Source organism: Bos indicus x Bos taurus, chromosome 16 (assembly GCF_003369695.1).
Source record: "Bos indicus x Bos taurus breed Angus x Brahman F1 hybrid chromosome 16, Bos_hybrid_MaternalHap_v2.0, whole genome shotgun sequence".
NCBI classification, from domain to species: Eukaryota; Metazoa; Chordata; class Mammalia; order Artiodactyla; family Bovidae; genus Bos; species Bos indicus x Bos taurus.
Genome location: NC_040091.1, coordinates 25,854,651 through 25,875,748, shown reverse-complemented (window position 1 = coordinate 25,875,748; position 21,098 = coordinate 25,854,651). Strand labels below are relative to the sequence as shown.

General features: G+C 45.9%; 1 protein-coding gene across 6 annotated transcripts in view; it reads right to left on the bottom strand.

Moving 5' to 3' along the window:
• Positions 1–12,897: 12,897 nt before the first annotated feature.
• Positions 12,898–21,098, bottom strand: part of DISP1 (dispatched RND transporter family member 1) — a 221,730-nt gene continuing 213,529 nt past the window's right edge. For all 6 annotated transcript variants that reach the window (XM_027564512.1, XM_027564516.1, XM_027564513.1 and 3 more), the window contains one exon: positions 12,898–16,530. In XM_027564512.1, coding sequence (XP_027420313.1) covers positions 12,919–16,530 — 3,612 coding nt within the window. In that variant the 3' untranslated portion in view covers positions 12,898–12,918. The remainder of the gene's footprint in view (positions 16,531–21,098) is intronic.

The following is a 21,098-nucleotide window of genomic DNA, read 5'->3' as shown; positions in this document are numbered from 1 at the left end:
CAGGAATCTCAGGCTTCCTCTGGCCCCCTGACCTCAGCACACCCACCACCCTGGGCCATCAGAGAGCTCAGAGCAGCTAGTCAGAGGTGAGGCTGCCGGCCGCCTCCCCGGCTCCTTCACCACATCAGGGAACAATTGTGCTTGGGCCCTGGAATAGCCCAATATCCAGTTTCCAGGAAGGTGGACTGCATTATTTGAACCTGAAACACACCAGGGGTAATAAGATCACTCTGAGAAAGCTGAGAAGCCTATAATTTATTGAGAAGATCTTGGCGGACAGAAACCACCAGCCTCCACTGTGACCCTGGGGAGGGGGCGGTGCTGGGATGAAAGAGTCATCTCTTCACTGCAAAGTGATTCCCTCTCACTCAGGAAGCAGGAACCTGGGGGCCCTGGAGCACGGACGGATGGTTGCCAGACTTCACGACGGGGCCCAGACTGACACCTCCCCCTGGGCCGTTGCCAAGACACAGTGGCTGTTGCTGAGGGCCTGGGGCTTCAGAGAGCTGCTGCCAGGTTCTGAGGACAGCCTGTCATTCCCCACTTCACCCTCGTCAAATGCCCGGGTCATTGGGATGTTTCTGACTCCCTTGATCTACCATGATGGGGGGCTTCCCCGCCTCCTGGAGATAGTCCAAGGCAGGACTCTTCCCACCCCAAGCCTCAGTTGACCTGCTAAACCCTTTCTTATGAAAACCCCAAAAGTTTAGAATTCAAAGGTGTTGAAGGGCACGTAGAGGCAGTGTTCACAGTGGGGAAAAGAGGATGCTGGCTGGTGGGTCTGTGATCAGACTCAGTGAGAGGTATGAGGTGAGATGCTGAATTTACAGGGGTGCTAGTTCACCAGAAGGGGCCAGAGGAGAGCGAGGGGTAGCTGGATGCTGATAGGACCCGCTGTTGAATTCCACCATGTGCCACTGAACGCTTGCAGATGTTTTGAACTGTACTGCTGTTGTTCAGTCGCCCAGTCATGTCCTGCTCTTTGTGACCCCATGGACTGCAGCACGCCAGGCCTCCCTGTCCCTCACTGTCTCCCAGAGTTTGCCCAAGTTCATGCCCTTTGCACTGGTGATGCCATCCAGCCATCTCATCCTCTGACACCCTCTTCTCCTTCTGCCCTCAATCTTTCCCAGCATCAGGGACTTTTCCAATGAGTCGGTTCTTTGCATCAGGTGGTCAAAGTACTGGAGCTTCAGCTTCAGCATCAGTTCTTCCATTGGGTATTCAGGGTTGATTTTCTTTAAGACTGACTGGTTTGATCTCCTCGCTGTCAAAGTGACTCTCAGGAGTCTTCTCTAGCACCACAGTTCGAAGGCATCAATTCTTTGGCATTATGCCTTTTTTATGCTCCAGCTTTCACAACTGTACATGGCCACTGGGAAGACCATAGCCTTGAATATACAGCCCTTTGTCAGCGGAGTGATTCTGCTTTTCAACACACTGTCTAGGTTTCTCATTGCTTTCCTGCCAAGAAGCAATCATCTGATTTCATGGCTGCGGTCATCTTCCACGGTGATTTTAGAGCCCAAGAAGAGGAAATCTATCACTGCTTCCACCTTTTCCCCTTCTATTTGCCATAAAGTGATGGGACCAGATGCCACGATCTTAGTTTTTTTAATACTGAGTTTTAAGCCAGCTTTTTCACTCTCCTCCTTCACCCTCATCGAGATTCTTTAGTTCCTCTTCACTTTCTGCTTTAGCGCGGTATCATCTGCATATTTGAGGTTGTTGACATTTCGGATGAAGACACTGAGACTCAGAGAATTAGTGTCCATGCTCACAAGTCCATCTAGCCTCCCCCGCTCAGGCTGAGTGACCACAATCCGGCCTCCCCACCCCAGCCCTCCACCATCAAGCCTGCATCACAGTCCTTCAGCACTCATTCATCTGTTCGGTTAGATTTGCAGAGAAGAATGCAAACCAAGTGATGGAGGGAAAGGAGAAAGAAGAGGGTGACAGAGAAGGCTGAGACCTGGGGAGAAAGGCAGGAGGGGGAGGGGCAGAGGGGATAGCAGTTGAGTCAGCTGGACAACTCACGCCCCTCAGGGCCTCTCTCTGGACCTGCGACCTGCGACCTGCGACCTGCGGAAACCCAGCCTCTGAGAGGCCACTTCTCACTGAGCTGCTCTGGTGATGCTTGTTTTTATGCAAGTTTGAGAACCAGTGATGCCTGGGCTGGATTGTCCACTGTGGCAGCTGCTAGCCATTTGGGAGGAATTAAATTAAAATTCAACATTCAGCTCCTCAATCACCCGAGCCGTGTTTTAAGTGATCACTTGGCACCTGGGACTGGTGGTTATTGGGCCTCACTGTCCCTTTGAGAGGTTGGTTTCCAGCTCTGCCCTGTTGCCCAGATACAGAAGAGGTTCATGTCCCCTCCTCAGGGATTCTGTGCCAGGTGGTCCTTCCTGCATTCTCAGAGGGTCCCCCCTTGCAGACTTGGTGGAGGTCTGTGTGTATCTCACGGGGACCAGTGACACCGGCCGACTCCCAGCTGGTATCTCCAGCTCCACTCGGGCTCCAGCCCAGACCTGCATTCCTGGTCACCAAGTGGCCACCATGTCCCCTTAGGCTCTGTCCTCCAGGGTCTTAGCAGAAGAGGGACCAAGTGCCTTGGGACACGTGGTCCCCCATTCATGTCTCTGCCCTCATAGTCAAGCCATCGCTTCTGAATGATGAGAGAACAAGGCCGTGGGTGCCCTAGAGGGTGTCCCTTTGGGGCCAAGGTGACACACAGCCCGGGGAGGGCAGAGGTGCTATTCCCACTCACCACCCAGACCCAGGCAGGTGAAGCAATGGGCTGTCACTAGTGAGGGGTGGGGGCCGGACTTGCATCCCCGCAGCCAAGGCTCTCGGGCCCTTGGACTTGCCCTGCTCTGTCCCTTCACGCCTGGCCTGGGAGTGTCCTGGCCTTCAGTTCACAGGACATAGCCTGTGTCCCGGCCCTTCCTCTTGTGGTCTGGAAAAGATGCCGAGCAAGGCCCATCTCACCGATCAATGTCAGGATATCCCTTCTTTTCAGTTAAAAAGAAATACTGTGCTCAGGAATTTCCAGGGCTGGACGGCCTCCTGTTTATTCCTCTCAACCTGCTTTAGCCACAGATAAGGAAGAGCAGCCCATTCTCTGCCCGCGCCCTGCATGCTTCCTGCCTGACTGCAGGCAGCCACTTCCCAGTGGGCTTTTTCCCAAGGGGTGGGGTAGGTGCCACAAGACCTTCAGCATGAGAAGGCAGGGGACAGGGAGCCCAAGGGAAGTGACAGCAAGCAGGATGGTGGCAAGAAAGGGCCCAGCTGATCTGGCCCCGGGCACCCTGTAAGAATGAACACACGGGAAACCGCTTCACTTTCTGCAGAAGACAGGCCCTTTCTCCCCACCCAGGGCCCCCTCAGCCATGCACTTCATGGCAGCTCATATGAGAAACCAACCAACCCACTGGCCACCCAGTCAGTTGACACTGTAACAGAGAAGAACAAAGCTGGCTCCATACTGGATTTATTTTTTAGCTCTAATCTGGTGCTCTGTAGCCTGTGCTTAGTCATGGTGGCTCTGCATCTTTTGTATTAATAAAAGAATTTTGCCTATAGCCTGAAATATACAGGAAAGCCCATTCTCAAGGCTCTGACCTTTAAAGATATAACATGTTTCCATTTGTAAAGATAAAAAGTTGCAGAACAGAGAATAACAATCTTGATGGAGGTTTATAGGAATATTATGACAAGATCCACCTGAACAGCTGCAAGAAAAAAAGGATTCCTGTGCCAAGAAGTTTGCAACAACCAACCACACTCCCATCCTTTTAGTAAAAAAGAAGCCTAAGTTCTAACTTTGTCAACAAAGGTCCCTCTGGTCAAGGCTATGGTTTTTCCAGTGGTCATGTATGGATGTGAAAGTTGGACTATAAAGAAAGCTGAGTGCCAAAGAATTGATGCTTTTGAACTGTGGTGTTGGAGAAGACTCTTGAGAGTCCCTTGGACTTCAAGGAGATCCAACCAGTCCATCCTGAAGGAGATCAGCCCTGGGTGTTCATTGGAAGGACTGATGCTGAAGCTGAAACTCCAATTCTTTGGCCACCTGACGCAAAGAGCTGACTCATTTGAAAAGACCCTGATGCTGGGAAAGATTGAGGGCAGGAGGAGAAGGGGACGACAGAGTATAAGATGGTTGGATGGCATCACTGACTCAATGGACATGGGTTTGGGTGGACTCCAGGAGTTGATGGACAGGGAGGCCTGGCATGCTGTGGTTCATGGGGTCACAAAGAGTCGGACACAACTGAGCGACTGAACTGAACTGAACTGAAATTCTAACTTGAATAAGATGGTTCTTTAGGACTCTAGTCCACTATCTTCTTGGTCTGCTGGCTTTCCAAATAAAGTGACTGTTCCTTACCCCAACAACTTGAGTCTCAACTTATTGGCTTATGGTGCAGCTCACAGTACAGGCTTGGACTCGGTAACGATACCAGGCAGACCTGGCCAGGCAATGGTCTACCTGGCTGGTGCCTCCTGGGTGCAGCAGAGACAGATCCCTGGTGCTCCAATAGGGCACTGCAGTTCTCTGCCTTTTCCTGCCAGCCCAGTGTCTGCACCTTAGGGAAGCTGGTGACCCCAGTCTTTGCTTTCTGAATGTGGTGAAGAGAGAGCTCACACACTGTTGGCTCAAAAGATCTACCCCATTTCTTGTCCTCCAGAGCTTCCGCTGTTCACATTCTTTTTCAGATGGGTAAACTTCATGGGGAAGTTGCTGAGGGAATTAGGCATAGCCCTGCAGCTACCTATTTGGATGGAGTTGTTTCCACTATTAGCATTTGCTAGAGAAGTGGATGTTTCAGAGGTTATGAGGGCCAAACATTATTATTAGAATATTGAGCATACTTGTAAATAAATAAAATAATCAATGGCTTCTGGGTACAGCTTAAAACACCAGGGTAAATCCTAAACATGATTGGAGCTCACTGACCTCTGGGATGTGAAGACCAGTGTTGGCAGAGAGGCCAGTGCTCCTCATGTTTATTTCATTTCTTGCTCATTCCCTGTATGAAGCTGAGACTGATAAGATTGTAAGAAACCTCTTTCTCTCTCCTTAGAATTCACATGTTATTGATCAGGGTTCGAAGTTGCAGACAACAGAATCTACTCTAGTAGTCTACAAGTGATATTTTTACCAGGTCACTCATTTTATACTTGCAATCCTATGAGGTAGGTATCATCAGCTTTATAGATGGGGAAGCTGAGGTATTAGACAGTGGCTGGCTTCACTCTTCAACCTAAGTCTTTGGATTTTAAAATCCAAATCCCTTGGGATGTTTTAAGGCCTTGTTGCTTCACACCAGGATGACTCTAAAATGATTGAGGCTACTTAAATCCTAGTTTCAACATTTTTCATATCTCCCACTTTAAAAAAAAGTCTTATTTGTGCAGTTGTTTGTAAATTCCTTTCTCTTGGAGGGCATCCATTTTGCTTTTTAAGGATGGTAGCTATCTTGAAAGCAGAGGTTCTTCATCATTAAAGGCCCACCACTGTGTCCCAAACATAGTGGACTTTGGGTGAAGTTTCGTTACTTCAGCACAGCAAGGTGCTGAAGAGTGCCTGCTCTTAAGAGCTTAGACTAGTGAGAGAGGCAGATAACCAGACAATGGAAACAGTAGGTGATGGATGCTGGTGGTGAAACTTGGTGTCAGACAGACTCCCTACTCTAAAAGAAATGTGGAATTTGAACAAGTAAGGTTACCTGTAGTCCTCTTCAGAATGGCCCAAACTGCTTAAAAAGATTCATTAGGCTTTTTAAGACCCACATAATGAAATCAAAACACAGAGAAAATGAAATTTTCCCTCCATCTCTGAAGGGACTCAAGATGAGTTCCTCCAGCCCAGAGTGTTTTTAAAGAATCAACCCATAGATGAGAAAAATCACAGCTTTTGTTTCCAAGGCAGGATTTGTGCCTAAATTAGTTTTCTGAATCATAGTGATTTAGAGGAAGGATTGAATTTTGTCTCAAAATGGGCTTTTCTAACCTCTGCTTACTCTCTGGTAATGTGTAGATATTCACCAAAGTGCTGTATAATTTGTCATGATTGGCAGGGAAGTCATTCACTGAAGGAAATTTACTGCACCTGCCAGTCACAGCCCAGGGTTCTTTTCAGGGTAGAGCAAAGAAATTCAAGAAGGGACCCGTGAAAAAATTATTAAAACAATTCAAGATTATTCAGTGTCTATCTCTCCCACTTGATATATGTGACTCATAACACATACACTCTTCAGAACACTGAAGGTAAAGAGATCAAACTGCAGAAAAGAACAAACATCAGTGGACTTAAGTCTGAGTGAGGGTGTTGCCAGAGATTTGCGTGTTTCTCACAGCCTTTCCTCAGATCTCTGCAGGAAAGGAAATTTTGCCAGAGGGAGGATAAAGCTTGTGGCTTTACAGATCCCATCCTTTAAGGCTACATTGATTTAAGCACTTCCTTACTGCCAAAATGCAGAGAACTAGGTCACCCAGCAGATCAGAGAGTTTCCCAAGGTAGAACAATGGTTCTCACGGGAGTGCAGAGCATCCATCAAAGATCATATTTAAGACATTTAAAAATAGATATTATTTAATACTCTCAACTAGTATTGAAAACATCTGGTAAAGTTTTGCCTAGAGATGTTCCCACTAGACCTTTTTTTTTTTTTTTAAATCAATGAGATTTGTAAATGATCATGTTATATTGCAAAGGCAGTAACACTAGAGTAGTTTTTTAAACTCTTAGGGGTTTGTTTTCTTAAGCAGGATGAACAGGCTCTTTGTAATCTTGTTTAGATTATTGATGTACATAGCAAATCCTTTCCCCTTTAAATAGTGGAAATCTCAAGTCCAGTTCATTAATCAAAAACGTCCAACTAGACGCTTACTCCTTGGAAGAAAAGTTATGACCAACCTAGACAGCATATTAAAAAGCAGAGACATTACTTTGCCAACAAAGGTCCGTCTAGTCAAGGCTATGGTTTTTCCAGTGGTCATGTATGGATGTGAGAGTTGGACTGTGAAGAAGGCTGAGCGCTGAAGAATTGATGCTTTTGAATTGTGGTGTTGGAGAAGACTCTTGAGTGTCCCTTGGACTGCAAGGAGATCCAACCAGTCCATTCTGAAGGAGATCAGCCCTGGCATTTCTTTGGAGGGAATGATGCTAAAGCTGAAACTCCAGTACTTTGGCCACCTCATGCAAAGAGCTGACTCATTGGAAAAGACTCTGATGCTGGGAGGGATTGGGGGCAGGAGGAAAAGGGGACGACAGAGGATGAGATGGCTGGATGGCATCACTGACTCGATGGACGTGAGTCTGAGTGAACTCCGGGAGTTGGTGATGGACAGGGAGGCCTGGCGTGCTGCGATTCATGGGGTCGCAGAGAGTCAGACACGACTGAGCAACTGAACTGAACTGAACTGAACTGAGTGGATAGAGGTTGAACAAATTTCACTCTTTTTGTTACTTTGTTGCAGGTTAAAACCAGCTTTTATAAGAGCTGGTTCCAAAAGAAAATATATCTTACTATAAAGAGTCTACCCTTCACTTTTAGGAAGGTGTAGATTACACTGCAGAGTTAAATGGAAAAAATATTATTAGAAGGGTAAATGTCATAGTATAGCTATTCCAGTTGATCTGATGACATCAAGTGTAACTCTAATTTCACTGCACTAGTCTCAGGGTCAGGGATACCACAGAGCTATTTATAATAAGCACAAGATCATGAAATTATCCAATTTTAGGTGTCAGGTGAGAAGAGTGGAGGGGTTGACCACCATTTCAAAGCTTTGCTTAAGACTCCTTAGAAGAGGGTACGTGCTCTACAGAGTTCCTATCAACAATTTAGGCTCAAAATTAAAAGTATATGGTTCCTCTCCTACACTGTTGGTGGGAATATAAATTGGTGCAGCCACTCTAGAGAACAGTAAGAGGTTCCTTAAAAAACTAAAAATAGAGCTATAGTATGATCGTGCAATCCCACTCCTGGGCATATATCTGTAGAAAAACTTGATCCAAAGGGATACATGCACCCCAGTGTTCATTGCAGCATTGTTTACAATGGCCAATACACGGAAGCAACTTGAATGTCCATTGACAGAGGAATGGATAAAGAAGATGTGGTACCTGTATACTTTGGAATATTACTCAGCCATTAAAAAGAAAGAAATGCCATTTGCACCAACATGGATGGACCTAGAGATTGTCATACCGAGTGAAGTAAGACAGACGGAGAAGGAGACATATTGGTATGACTTCCCCTATATGTGGAATCTAAAAAGAAATTATACAAATGAACTTAGAAAATAGAGACTCACAGACTTAGAGAACAAACTTAAGGTTGCTGGGGGGAAGGGTGAGGAGAAGGGATAGTTAGGGAGTTTGGGATGGACATGTACACACTGCTATATTTAAATGGATAACCAACAAGGACCCACAGGGAACGCAGCTCAAAGCTATGTGGCAGCCTGAATGGAAGGGGGGTTTGAGGGAGAATGGGTCCGTGTACATGTATGGCTGAGTTCCTTCACTGTTCACCTGAAACAATCACAACATTGTTTGTTAATTGGCTATACCCCAGTACAAAATAACAAGTTTAAAAAAAGGTATATGGTTCCCAAATTTTCCTGAAAGAAAACCCTAGAGGAATATGCAGGCTTGGAGGGGCCATTCCTTATACTATGGTTTCTGAACTCGGAACATCACTGCTTTATTTCTTGCCCCGAACTTAACACAGCACTCTCATGCCTCAAATATTAGGATGTCAGACTTATGGGCAACAGATATCCATCAGGCTTTGCTGAGTTAGGAAATCGTGTCCTCGCTGGCACTTGTGTTGTCAAGATCATGTTCTGACTGATGGATTAGGGGAGTTGACAGACACTCTGTTGATTTCGGTTACCTAATGAGTTGTTTTTAAGTGTGCATGCTGTGGTTTCTATAGCTGATGAAAAGAGAAATGACACTTTTTTCCCCATGAAAAATCCAAAATGAGGGCCCTTATAACATTGTTAAGAACAAAAGGCACAAGATTCTACTAGTCAGCCATGAATATTCATTGCCTATCTTTTTTTGTATATATTTAATGCAAAGATAGGAAACCTCTTAGGGCACAAAATCAAACATTAATTAAAGTGGCTGTCTCACAAAAAACACTGTAGATTAATATAACAACTGGAGATAAACAAACTAAATGCTAGCAAACATTTTGGAAAGATCCACTAGGGTATAAAGGGTATTTGAACATGATAGTTCTTTCTGCATTAAAAAAAAAAATCCCCTCATGAGTCAACAAATTTCTCCTTTCATGGCCACGTCTGAATCTTATGAAGAAAACCCAATGGAATCTTCAGATTTTTTTTTTAACATAGGCTTAACTTTTTTTTCTAAAATGACTCTCCTCATTAAAAAGACGCAGCTGTTTTCAAAGTCATTGTTTCCTCATATTTCCTTCAGAATCTGTCCTAAACTGCTGGCAGAAAGATGGTTTCCATGTGAGACAATGTGAGTGAGGAACATTTCCTAATCTCCTGTAAGACCACATTTGTAAAACTACTCTTCAAATCACCCGTTGCAAAAGTTTTAACATTGGGAATGATTAAGGCTGGGGCATAGATTATCGTCATGAAATTTAATATAATAACAGCTTAGCAAAACTTCAAAGAACATTGTTTTAGGAGGATGTGCATTTTATAACAATGATACACAAATGACTATCCGCAGACAAGGCTGTGCAGTTTATTTCAAACAATATAACACTTCTCTGTGAAAAATTGTGTTCTTGGACTATTCCACTTTTCCATCAAGTAGGGATTTAAAACCCTGGAGAAGGAAATAACAACCCACTCCACTACTTTTGCCTGGGAAATCCCATGGACAGAGGAGCCTGGCAGGCTACAGTCCTTGGGGTTCAAGAGTTGGACATGACTTAGTGACTACACCACTATAAACGGGATTTAAAAAGTGACCTTGCAAGGAAGAAGTTAGGGACAAATTTGGTAACATGGAATCAAATCTCAGGTGTGTTCTGTTGTACAGGAGTGTAAGAACATCCTTTTCATAAGCAAATACCCTCCAAGTTATAAATATTTTTCACAGTAAAAGGACTCTTTCCCCCCTATGTATGAATTAGCTTCCTCTGTTCTGCAGTCCCTCTAGAAGAGGACAGTGGACAAAATGTCTTTGTGAAACGGAGCTACAAATAGTGTTCCTTTGCTGCCCAGAATGAGGAATAATTAAAAATAAAACAACTTTCTAGTCCCAGCTAACAAATTCTCTAGAAAATTCTTGCATAAAAAATACAGTCAATTCACAGTTCACAGTCTGTAGATGAAATCAATGTGAAAAGGTTCTGACAGCATTCAAGGTTGAGGGTGATGAAGCAGGGTGGGTGGTGTGGGAGGGAAGAGAGGCCCCTCCAGACCCCCAAAACCAGAGCAGGTGCTGGGGCAGATCAAGAGCGGTGCTGGAGAGAGGCCCACGGGAAAAGACAAAGGACTTCGCTCCTCCTCCTAAGTCCCTTTCATTCCAGTTTTTAATTTCTACATGAAATAGCCCTTAGCTCACAGGAGTCTTGCAGGTTGGACTCCCGGTAAAGAAATCTGCTTCTCTTGTTGCCCTTTAATTCAATCTGTGTCCCTGCTCAGCATAAAAAATAGAAGCGTCTTCAGATCACTACATTTTCAGTGGCCAACTTTATATTTACACGTTTCAGAAGGAAAACAAAGGAGATGGTGCTGGGGATCGTGAGTCCTGTTTTTCAGTGTTCCCTTCTCTTCCTTGGATTTTTCTAAGGGAGCTTGAGTGCACTGGGTATGCACATATGATCCCAAATATCAGGGTCAGAAAGGAACCAGTGTGAAGGGGCAGCTTGGCAGCAGTACAGGAGAGAGACTTAGTGGGCTGAGGTTCCTCAAAGCTGCAGTGTGAGGCAGCTGTCAGGCCTGAGCCAGAAGTTATTTCCATCTCTAAGTGAGCTATCAGAAGCACCATCCTGTCTCCTTGGGGTTGGCCCTCCTTCCTGTGCTCTACTGGAGTCTGTTTGGATCTGGTATTTGGGCAAGGAGTTCAACAACTTTACTTATCCAGAGAGAGTAATTGCTCAGTCACTTAAAACCTGGTCATGAGAAGAACAGTAGAGTGAACTGGGGATGTGAGTGGGAGGACAGGACTACTGTTTTCAAATCTCTTTAGGGATGCCATCTGGCAGAAAGATGAGAGCCATGTGTTTCCACTTCAGAGAACAGAATGAGAACCAAAGAGCGTAGAAAAACCATAGGACAACAGATTTGGGTTCAACCAAGGTAGTCAGGTGGGGCTTCCCAGGTGGTGCTAGTAATAAAGAACCCACCTGGCCAATGCAGGAGACCCAAGAGACGCAGGTCAATCCCTGGGTTGGGAAGATCCCCTGGAAGAAGGCACAGCAACCCACTCCAGGGTTCTTGCCTGGAGAATCCCAAGGACAGAGGAGCCCTCTGGACTACAGTTCATAGGGTCGCAAAGAGTCAGGCACGACTGAAGTGAGTGAGCACACATGCAAGGTAGTAAGGAAGTAAGTTTCTTGTCACTGAAGTATTCAAGCAAAAGCTGGAAAGCTGCTTCACAGAAAGGTGGTGTGGTGGAGGTGGAGTGGAGTCAGTGAACCGTAAGACCCTTTCCAACTCTTGACAGCCTTTTCAGGTCCTGAATAACATGCAGATCTAAGATGGAAAACCATTCTGAGAAAATAACAGAATTTTTGGAAAGAACATTGTACTTAGAAATATTCCCTCCAGTTTTCTTCAGAGGATCAAACTGGAGGCAGAATCCCGAAGGAAGAACGCAGTGGAAGGCTCCCTGCCTGGGACAGGAATGCGTACTGTGTCAGATGACAGCCTGAAAGGAGGCTCTGTCATCTGAAGAATTACCCAGAAAGCGTGCTCCGACAGCTCAAGGACTGATCTAACACAAGATACAGGAGTGTCAGTTAAGACGCTGCCTGCAGGTTCAGCATTTCTAGGTGTTAGTTGCACAATAAAATCATCCATGCATATCCCAAGACACCTTAGCCCAGGAGAACGCAGCCCTCTGAACACATCCCCTGGGGGCTGGGCAGAGAGTGAAACAAACCTGCATAGAACAAGTTCTTCTCTGACTGCTTCATCTGATCTGGGGCTCTCTTGGTCAAGATGAAACTTATCATTTCAGGGGATCACCTCTCTACATCTGTGCTCTTCCTTCTGTGGCCCTAACATCATTGTCGCCAGACCCAAGTTGATGCCCATGACTCCTGAGTGAACAGGTGTAACCATGGAATGACTGTACATTTTGGCTAATGTGGAAAGAAAGACACCAGTTTGGATATAAATGGTTCATCGGCTTTATGGACAGTCTACCCATGCAGACAGGTGGAAGGCACTATTTAAATGCTTGGCAGTTCATTTCTGAATGAGGTCTCATCAAAATTAGAAATTTTAAAGTTGTTTAGTTCCTGGATCCTAACTGAAGTAGCTTTCTTAAAAATCAGTATTTATCTTAAGTCATCAAAAGCCCTAACTACTGACAACCAAAGGCACCAGAATAAGGGTTGTCAGGTAAATACAACTGCCAGGGAGAAAGGAAAGTTCTAGATAATTCAGACCCTAAATCTTTGACTCACTGCCATAAGAGGGTAGAGAAAGAGACAATAACTGTTCAAGTTGAGTATAAATGTCAAAAAACAACTGTGCTTTTTGAAAATATAAAACCCCAAACAGCTAACCCTCTTAACACTCATTAGATACGTGAGTTTGTTGATTGTTCATATGGAATCTTCATGATTTTTAACAAAGTGAAACTTGCTTGTTCCTGTATTTTGGGACTGTTTCTAAACTTCCAGATTTTTACTTCTATTTCAAAGGAAGGACTGAGGCACTGGTTTAATACTATATTTATTAAAGTGTTTTTATTAACAAACTTTCGCCAGAAAGTTCCGAGGGTGTTAATACAGCAGGCACGTTGGCTTCAATGTTTGGTATTTGACAGTCCACAGAACTGCACTTAACTCTCACAATTCTGCCACAGCTCTGCGGATTGTTTGGGCAGGACCTATAACCGGCCTCCCCTATTAAATGGTTAAATAGAAATTTGGGTTCATTCTGATTTAAATGTTCTGAGCTCACAATGACATCAGTCTGTGATGGGCTCGGCTCCACCTGCCTTTCTGCCTTGTTGGTCTGACTCACTGAAACGGAGTCCTTGGCGGTGGCCCCGCCACTGCCCTCTGTGGTCCCAAGGTCTCTGTTTTTACAGAGTCCCCTTGGGTGAGTCTCAGGACCACAGCAGGCTTTGTGTAAGGCTCCAGCGCTTCTGCAGACCAATGATGATGGCTCTACCGTCTTTGGAAGATGCTCTTCGAGGCTCTGAAGACTGTGTACACTGGTCTTAGTGATTTTTTCTTGGGCCTGAATGTGCTGCACTGGGTGGAGGAAGAAACTCCTGGGCAGAGCATTCTGGGCTCCAGGCGGTTTTGCCCTGCACTGTAGGCCAGGACAGGGGTGGATGTGTGGGGTTGGATGCACGAAGCCCTCGGGGGCTTGGTGTGCTGCCTTCAGAGGCGCCAGGCTGTTCTGGACGTGCACAAAGCTGCCGGCAGTGGGAGCACACTGGCGGCACAAACAGTCGCCCATCTGCTGGCAAGAGGGCGGGCCATATTTCAAATGTTTGTAGGCATTTGGGCAGCTGCATCTCTGATTCAGAGAGAAGAAGTGACACATGGTGTGCTGTTCAAGAGAGGCCTGCAACAAGGCAGGGCTCGTTTCATTTTTGGTGCTTTTGTTAAGTTCACTGTTGTAAGCTGCGTGGACAGGCAGCCCTAAGTGCCTTGCCTGGCTGCTAAAAAATTCAGAACAGATGTGGGTCTCTTCATAAGTGGTCTTCTCAGAGGCTGTGCAGCTGTGGGCTGCCAGAGGTTCCAATTCATAAAACTCGTGTTCCATTTCTGATGTCTGGCCCCTGGGATCTAAATGATAAGCATTCAGGGTGTGTGTCTTGCTTGGTCCCTTGTCACCAGGACTTGCAGACAAGGCGTGGGAGAAGGCACTGCACTGGAGTTTTTTAGGTAAAGGGATCTGACCGCAGGTCCCCTGCGGCCCAAGGCACCGGCACATGCATTGGAAAAAGAAGGTGGCAAAAGCCCAGCTAATACACATGATGAGCATCATGAAGGTGCCCAGCTGAGTGTAAGCCAGAACCGTAGAGGGCATCATCATGGCCCCCGCCACGAAGGTGGTCAGCGCAGCCATGGTGATGGCAGAGCCCATGCGACTCAGAGAGAAGATCACCTTCCCTTCTCGGTCAGCATCTGGGGCCAAGCGATAAGCTACCCCATAATGGACAGCAAAGTCTACAGATAGGCCCACAGCCACCGAAATGGTGACTGACTCCAAAACATTCAGCTCCCAGCCCAGCAGGACGAGAGAACCCACGGTGACAAATATAGTTCCGGCAATCGAAATGATGGCGTAAAGGCTTATGATGATGTTCCAAGTGGTCAGCAGCATCACGCTGAAGGCCACGGCCACGGACAGCCCCATGGCAATGAGGGTGCCATCGGAGAGGCTGTCCTGGAGGTCGTAGAACTCCAGATTGCTGACAAACCAGCCGTGGCTGAGGCCCTCAGGGGCAGAACTCAGCTCATTGGAAATCCATGAGTCCACCTCTTTATAAAACTGATGCATCTTTTCATAAGCCAGGGTGAAGAGGTAGGTACTCTGGAACTCTAACACAACTGCCCTGATGGTGTCATTGATGTCAAACCTTGGCCCTGGGGTCTTGCTATCTAAGTGGTAGCCTGTGCTCCTCTCCAGCTCCATGATGGCTCTCTTGATGCACAGTTCGAAAATCTCCTGCTTGTAGGGGAAGCTCCAGTGGCTGCAGCATGGGTACAGGGCAGGCTCATCGCAGTCCTGGTTTTCCATCCACTGCTTAAAGGTCTCGATGAAGCAGCTGGTGAAGTCCTGTTCGTCGGTCTGGTAAAAGAAGGTCTGATTTCTCAGTTTTTGACAGAAGTGCAAAATCCAGACCTGCGAAGCCGGACTGGCGATGTTGAAGGCGCTGTCCAAGGTCAGCTTCCCTTTGCTCTTAGGGTTTAGGGGGTTGCCGTTGTCCTCTGGGGATACACCCCAGATGACCGTGATGGGCATGTGGAGCTCCTCTCCGTGGTGGACGCGCTCGAACATGAACAGCTTTTTGTACTCGGCGTCGTAACGTTCGAAAGGATGGGACGACCTAAACACCTGAAACTCGGACAGCTCCAAGGAGGGCAGCTTCATCTTTGGGTTTATGCAGACGATGTAGGCCCCGCCCACCGTTAAGGCCAGGAACCAGAATAGCCAGAGGTAGCGAAACTTAATAACAATGCACGGCAGGACTTTTTCAAAAAAAATTCGAGATGCTTCTGAAATGGCAAAAAGGACTTTGTGGCACTTCTGACAGGCCACCGTCCAGCAGCTTTTGTTGTCGTAAATCTGCTGCTGGGGTTTCTTGAAACAGCTGAAGATATTAAGCAGGTACCGCTCGTGCAGGACAACCACCGCCGGAAGCCACGTGACCATCAGCACGTAATTGACGAGGATGGCTGTCCCCGCATAAACCCCGAAGCATCTGATGGCTGTGATGTTGCTCACGTAGTTGGCGTAAAAGGCAGCTGCCGTGGTAAAACTGGTGACGAACATGGACAGGGCAGCGTGCTGCAGCGTGATGCTCACTGTCTCTGATGTTTCCGCATGAGGCTTGTCAAATTTGGTGTAGTTCCAGACGTCACATAGGACAAAAGCATCGTCTGCTCCAATGCCCACCAGAATAATGAGCGCGGTGAGGTTCATAAAAGGGAAAAATTCAAAGTTAAACACCACGCGGTAGAGAAAATAGGACACGATCAAAGAACTGATGATGGCAAACATCGTCATCAGGGTGATGAACATGGACCTGGTGTAGATGCACATGACTAAAAGGACGATCACCATGGCGATGGCGGGATACACCGTATCCATCAGAAGATAATCCTGAAACAAGCTGTGCTTGATACCAAACTCAATGCCGGTGACAGTGGTGACGCCATCGGATGCGTTCCAGTTTTCGAAGTTGTCCAGGTAGATGTTCATCATGCTCTCGCCTTTCTCGGTGGGTGAAAAGAGCATGCTGTACTTCAGAGCGGGTGTGTAATCGGCTGTCTTCGGGGCCATGAAGTCCTTGTCCACCAAGTAGTGGAGGATCTGGTACACGGCGTTGTACTTGGTGCATTTCCGCGGCACATTGGTGCACTTGAGCTGGTCCTTCCTCCGGGCCGCCATGTCCCAGCAGTCTGGCTCCAGGGTGCCGTTCTGGTAGTGTTTGGCGCAGGTCCGGAGAAGCTTCAAGGTATGAGAGACGTCGCGCTCCACGATTTTCTGGCAGGATGATCTGTTGTTCAGAATAGCGATGTAGTTCCCCAGCGTCCAGCTGGGGCAGCAGGAAGCAGCCGTGGTCCTCTGGCAGAGATCGCCAAACTGCGGGTGCGATCGGATCTGCGGAGACAGAGACAGGCGGAAGGACTGCCGTTTAAAATCGGTTCATGCAAAGGTCTGAAGGACGGCGGCCTTGAGGGGCAGGAAAGTTACCGGAGTTACAGAATCATCCTCTGGACGTGTCAGTTTGACTACAAGGTGAGACTCCCTCCCCCACCCCACCCCACCCCACCCCTGTCCCCAGTCTGCTTTCTCCGGATACAGAAGGCTTTGTTGTTCCGTTGCTCAGTCTGACTCTTGGTGACCCCATGGACTGCAGCACATCAGACTTTCCTGCTAGGTCACTTCATTTTGAACAGTAAACTACTATTTGGGGATGACATCCAAGTGTGAAACAATTTCAATCAATGCCAGTTTGGTTTCAAAAAGGAGATAAAATTAACACCTCTTTGGTAAACAAGCCCTTTCAAAGTCACTTTAAAAAGCAATTAAATGGATAGGCTGTGAAGCATATGTATGAACACCTACTGGATTAATTAAGAGAACAATTGCCCAATTGATACATGAAATGAATTTGTGGCTTTACCTAAAATTTCTGGTGATCAGTATGAAATATTTGGTGACAGAGGTACTATATTTCCATCATCTTAGGTGGAGGCAAAGATGATATTCTCTAGAAAACTGTCAGTGAACCTCAAAAAGTGATCCTGGTAATATCATCAGAAGCAGATGCTAAAGATACATGAAAAACCTGGAATAAAATGGTTTCCTGATACATAAGTAGAAAGGGGAAATGTTCCTAAATTAAAATGATATATGTATGATTTTAAATAAACATATACAGGTAATAAAATACTTAAGTGGGAATTTATTTCTTCCACAGCCTTCAAAGTTTATTCAAGTTGGCTAACCACCCCTCCCTCTTTGGGGAACTTTCTGTTTGGTAAACAGAGGTCTGCTGCATATTAGTAAGTAACAATTCTGGATTTAATGTGGACAGTATTTCATTTGGAACACTATTCTTGGAGAAGGCTTTTCTTCTTATGGCTGTTCTTATAGAAAATTGAAGTCTGTTCCAATGCCAAAGGTGGCATTGGTAAGGTTAGAGTGAAGCCTGCACAATCCTATTGCTTTAAAAACTACAAAGTACATGAATGGCCGCTCTACCCTGAGGCTGAGAGTAAGAAATACCCTCCTGCTCTAGAGCCTGTCCAGAGACTTCTCTGGAAGCGCCAGGGCTAAAGACGACCCACCCCTATCACTTTCCTCATCTCTACCTACCAAAGGTTGTTCCAGGGAAGAAGCTCCAAAGTTCAAGAAGGGCTTCAGTATTTTTTTTCTAATGAGACTAAAACCACCCTTTCCCTTTTTTTTAAAGTGTGTGTGTGCGTGCTCAGTCATATCCGACTCTCTGCGACCCCACGGACTGTAACCCACCAGGCTCCTCTGTCCTTGGGATTCTCCTGGTAAGAATACTGGAGTGGGTTGCCATTTTATCAATCATGCGCTAAAATATTTTCTCAAAGTAGAGACGTTGGGACAAGTCATCTTTAGAACTCAGACTTATCCAAGAACTAAGTTACTTGTAACACCCTAAGCCCTGGTGATCAGCATACTTTACTGGGACTTATCCTGTAAGGGGCAAAGTGTAGATGAAAGGAGATTGGCCACATACTGGGAACTGCTGAAGTTCTCCGACCTGCACGTAGGGATTCATTCTACTATTCTACTTTTGCATCTGTTTGATAATTTCCATAATAAAAAGTGTGTGTGTGTGTGTGTGTGTGTTTTAAAGATACTCTATAATGTATAGTGAAGTCGCTCAGTCGTGTCCGACTCTTTGCCACCCCATGGACTGTAGCCTACTAGGCTCCTCTGTCCATGGGATTTTCCAGGCAATAGTCCTGGAGTGGATTGCCATTTCCTTCTCCAGGGGATCTTCCCAATCCAGGGATCGAACCCCGGTCTCCCACATTGTAGACAGACACTTTACTGTCTGAGCCACCAGGAAAGTCCAAAAAGATACTCTATTGGGAGTTTAAAAAAATGAATCAAAGGGTTGTTATACAGTGTACTAAAATAACGCTGATTTTAACAAAGGCTTAATTTTCAAGCTCATTTTTAGAGAGTGATAATTACTGGACATTTCATACAACAGGATAATTAACATTTAATTGTTCCTAGGTAAAAACATTCACATAAGCTCACTCAGGGGGAACTGAACCACCTAATAAATAACAGGAAATCCTGGAATAGCATCTCTCAGATAACCAGCTTTATCCCGTAAAGAAATAACAGGCAAGTCCCTGGGCTCAGCCCACTGAATTGAAAGAAAGGTAATGCATAGTGTTTGACAGTTTTCAGATGGAAGAAAATGAACTGTATCCATTACAAAACCCACTATCAGCTAGAAGGAACATATCTGTACTTGTCCCAATAACCAAATGCCAAACATAAAGGAAACAGGGTTACCAGCTAAAACTGGGAAAAAGGCACAGAATTCTGTCCTTGACTAACCTTTTCAAAGAATTGCAGAGGGTTTTTTATGTGTGTATCTGACCAGAGATTAAAAAGTTGGACATGATAAACACAGACCAAATACAGCTTTGATGGCTGCTATAAAAAATAAATGCTAATGAGCCTCTGGAGGGCCAATCCTCAAATTCAAAGGTGATGCTGGCTGATGTACAACCTTTGGAAAACAGTTTTTGAGGACTGCTTTAGAGGGTAAAAAATAAGGGCAGAGAATAGACATTTATCCTGAGTTGGATGCCAGTGCCCTAAATCTAAAGGCATGGAGCTCAAGGGTCATCTAGGCTTTCAGGGAGTGATGCTGTATGTCCCCATCCATCCATCCATCCAAAAGAAAAAATATTTATTGAGCACCTAGGCAAGACAACACCCCAGTCCTCTCGCCTGGAAAATCCCATGGACGGAGGAGCCTGGTGGGCTGCAGTCCATGGGGTCGCTAGGAGTCGGACACGACTGAGCAACTTCACTTTCACTTTCATGCATTGGAGAAGGAAATGGCAACCCACTCCAGTGTTCTTGCCTGGAGAATCCCAGGGACGGGGGAGCCTGGTGGGCTGCAGTCCATGGGGTCACTAGGAGTCGGACACGACTGAGCAACTTCACTTTTCCCTTTCATGCATTGGAGAAGGAAATGGCAACCCACTCCAGTGTTCTTGCCTGGAGAATCCCAGGGACGGGGGAGCCTGGTGGGCTGCCGTCTCTGGGGTCGCACAGAGTCGGACACGACTGAAGCAACTTAGCAGCAGCAGCAGCAGGCAAGACAAACAAGGCAAACTGCTCCTGCCCTCAAATTGCTCGTGGTGAGGTGGGGAAATCAGACAAGAAAAGCAATGATGACAATTCACATGAGAAGCAACATATTATGTTTAAGACTCTATGTGAACCTGTGGACAGAGTGCCAAAGTCTGCAAGTGCAATGAGAGAGAAGCACGGCTTAGTCATCTGGGATGGAGACACCCCAATAGAGAGTCATATGTTACACTGTGGGGCTGAAAGTGCTTGGCAAGCAGGTGTATCTTCATGCAGAACGCAGCTGTATCTTTGCATATTTTTGCCATCATAGGAATGATTTTGAAATCTTTGAAGTTTATAAAAATAAGGATGGAGTTTCTGAGAGCCATATCTTGCAGCTCTCATGAGGGATGTCCTTTTCATTCTAGGTATTCACAGATGGGAGTTTTAGGAAATCATTTTGCTTGTGTGGTGATAACACGCCTTTGCACACTTCCCTGGTCAGATGGGAGCAGGGGTGGAGTTGCCTTCAAATAGAGAAAAAGAAGAAACCAGCATAGTTTAAATGATACCTTAACTTTCAAATCTAATGGCCAAGTTGGAGATATGGTAAGACGCTGAGAAAACAATAAAGGCAAGAAAATTAAGCCTTTAATACCAGATTCAATCAACTGCTGGACTCTCACTCCCCACGTGACTAAGTTCCTCATGTATAAAAGTTGAAGGGAGCCTAGAGATGAAAGAAAAAGCAAGGGCTCCACAGCTGTCTTGAAAACAAGCATCAGGGAACTTCCCTGGCAATCCAGTGGTTAAGACTCTGAGCTTCCACTGCAGAGGGCTTGTGTTCAATCTCTGGTTGAGGAACTCAGATTCCCCCATCACATGCAGCATGGTGCAGCCAAAATGTAAAAAAAAAAACCAAACAAACAAAATCTCCAAGCATCAAGAAACACATTTCTAGAATCTTCTAAGCTTCAGAGGAGGGGGGTGTATTCCAGCTGTCCAGAAAAGCTACCTAAGTAAAAACGGTTTTAGGTACCAAATTTCAAATCCCTACTACAAGCTGATTCCTCTGAGCACCAACGTCTACAGTGTACAAAGACTAAAACCAGGGTAAAGAGTTTCCAGCAGAGTCAAGATTAGAGGCACAAACATCTTTGTTACTAATGACTCTCTGCCAGCATGCCCCACAGGAATGCAGAAGTACAGGAAAAAGTAATGAGGAAGATCAGGGGAAGCAACTGAGTCCCCTTTTGAGAGAGTCTCAGACATCAAGCATTTCTGTGAGGAGACAGGTGTAGCATCAGAAACAGAAGCTCTACACTCTGGAAACTAGTACCATCTGAACTGTGAGTACAAGTGCC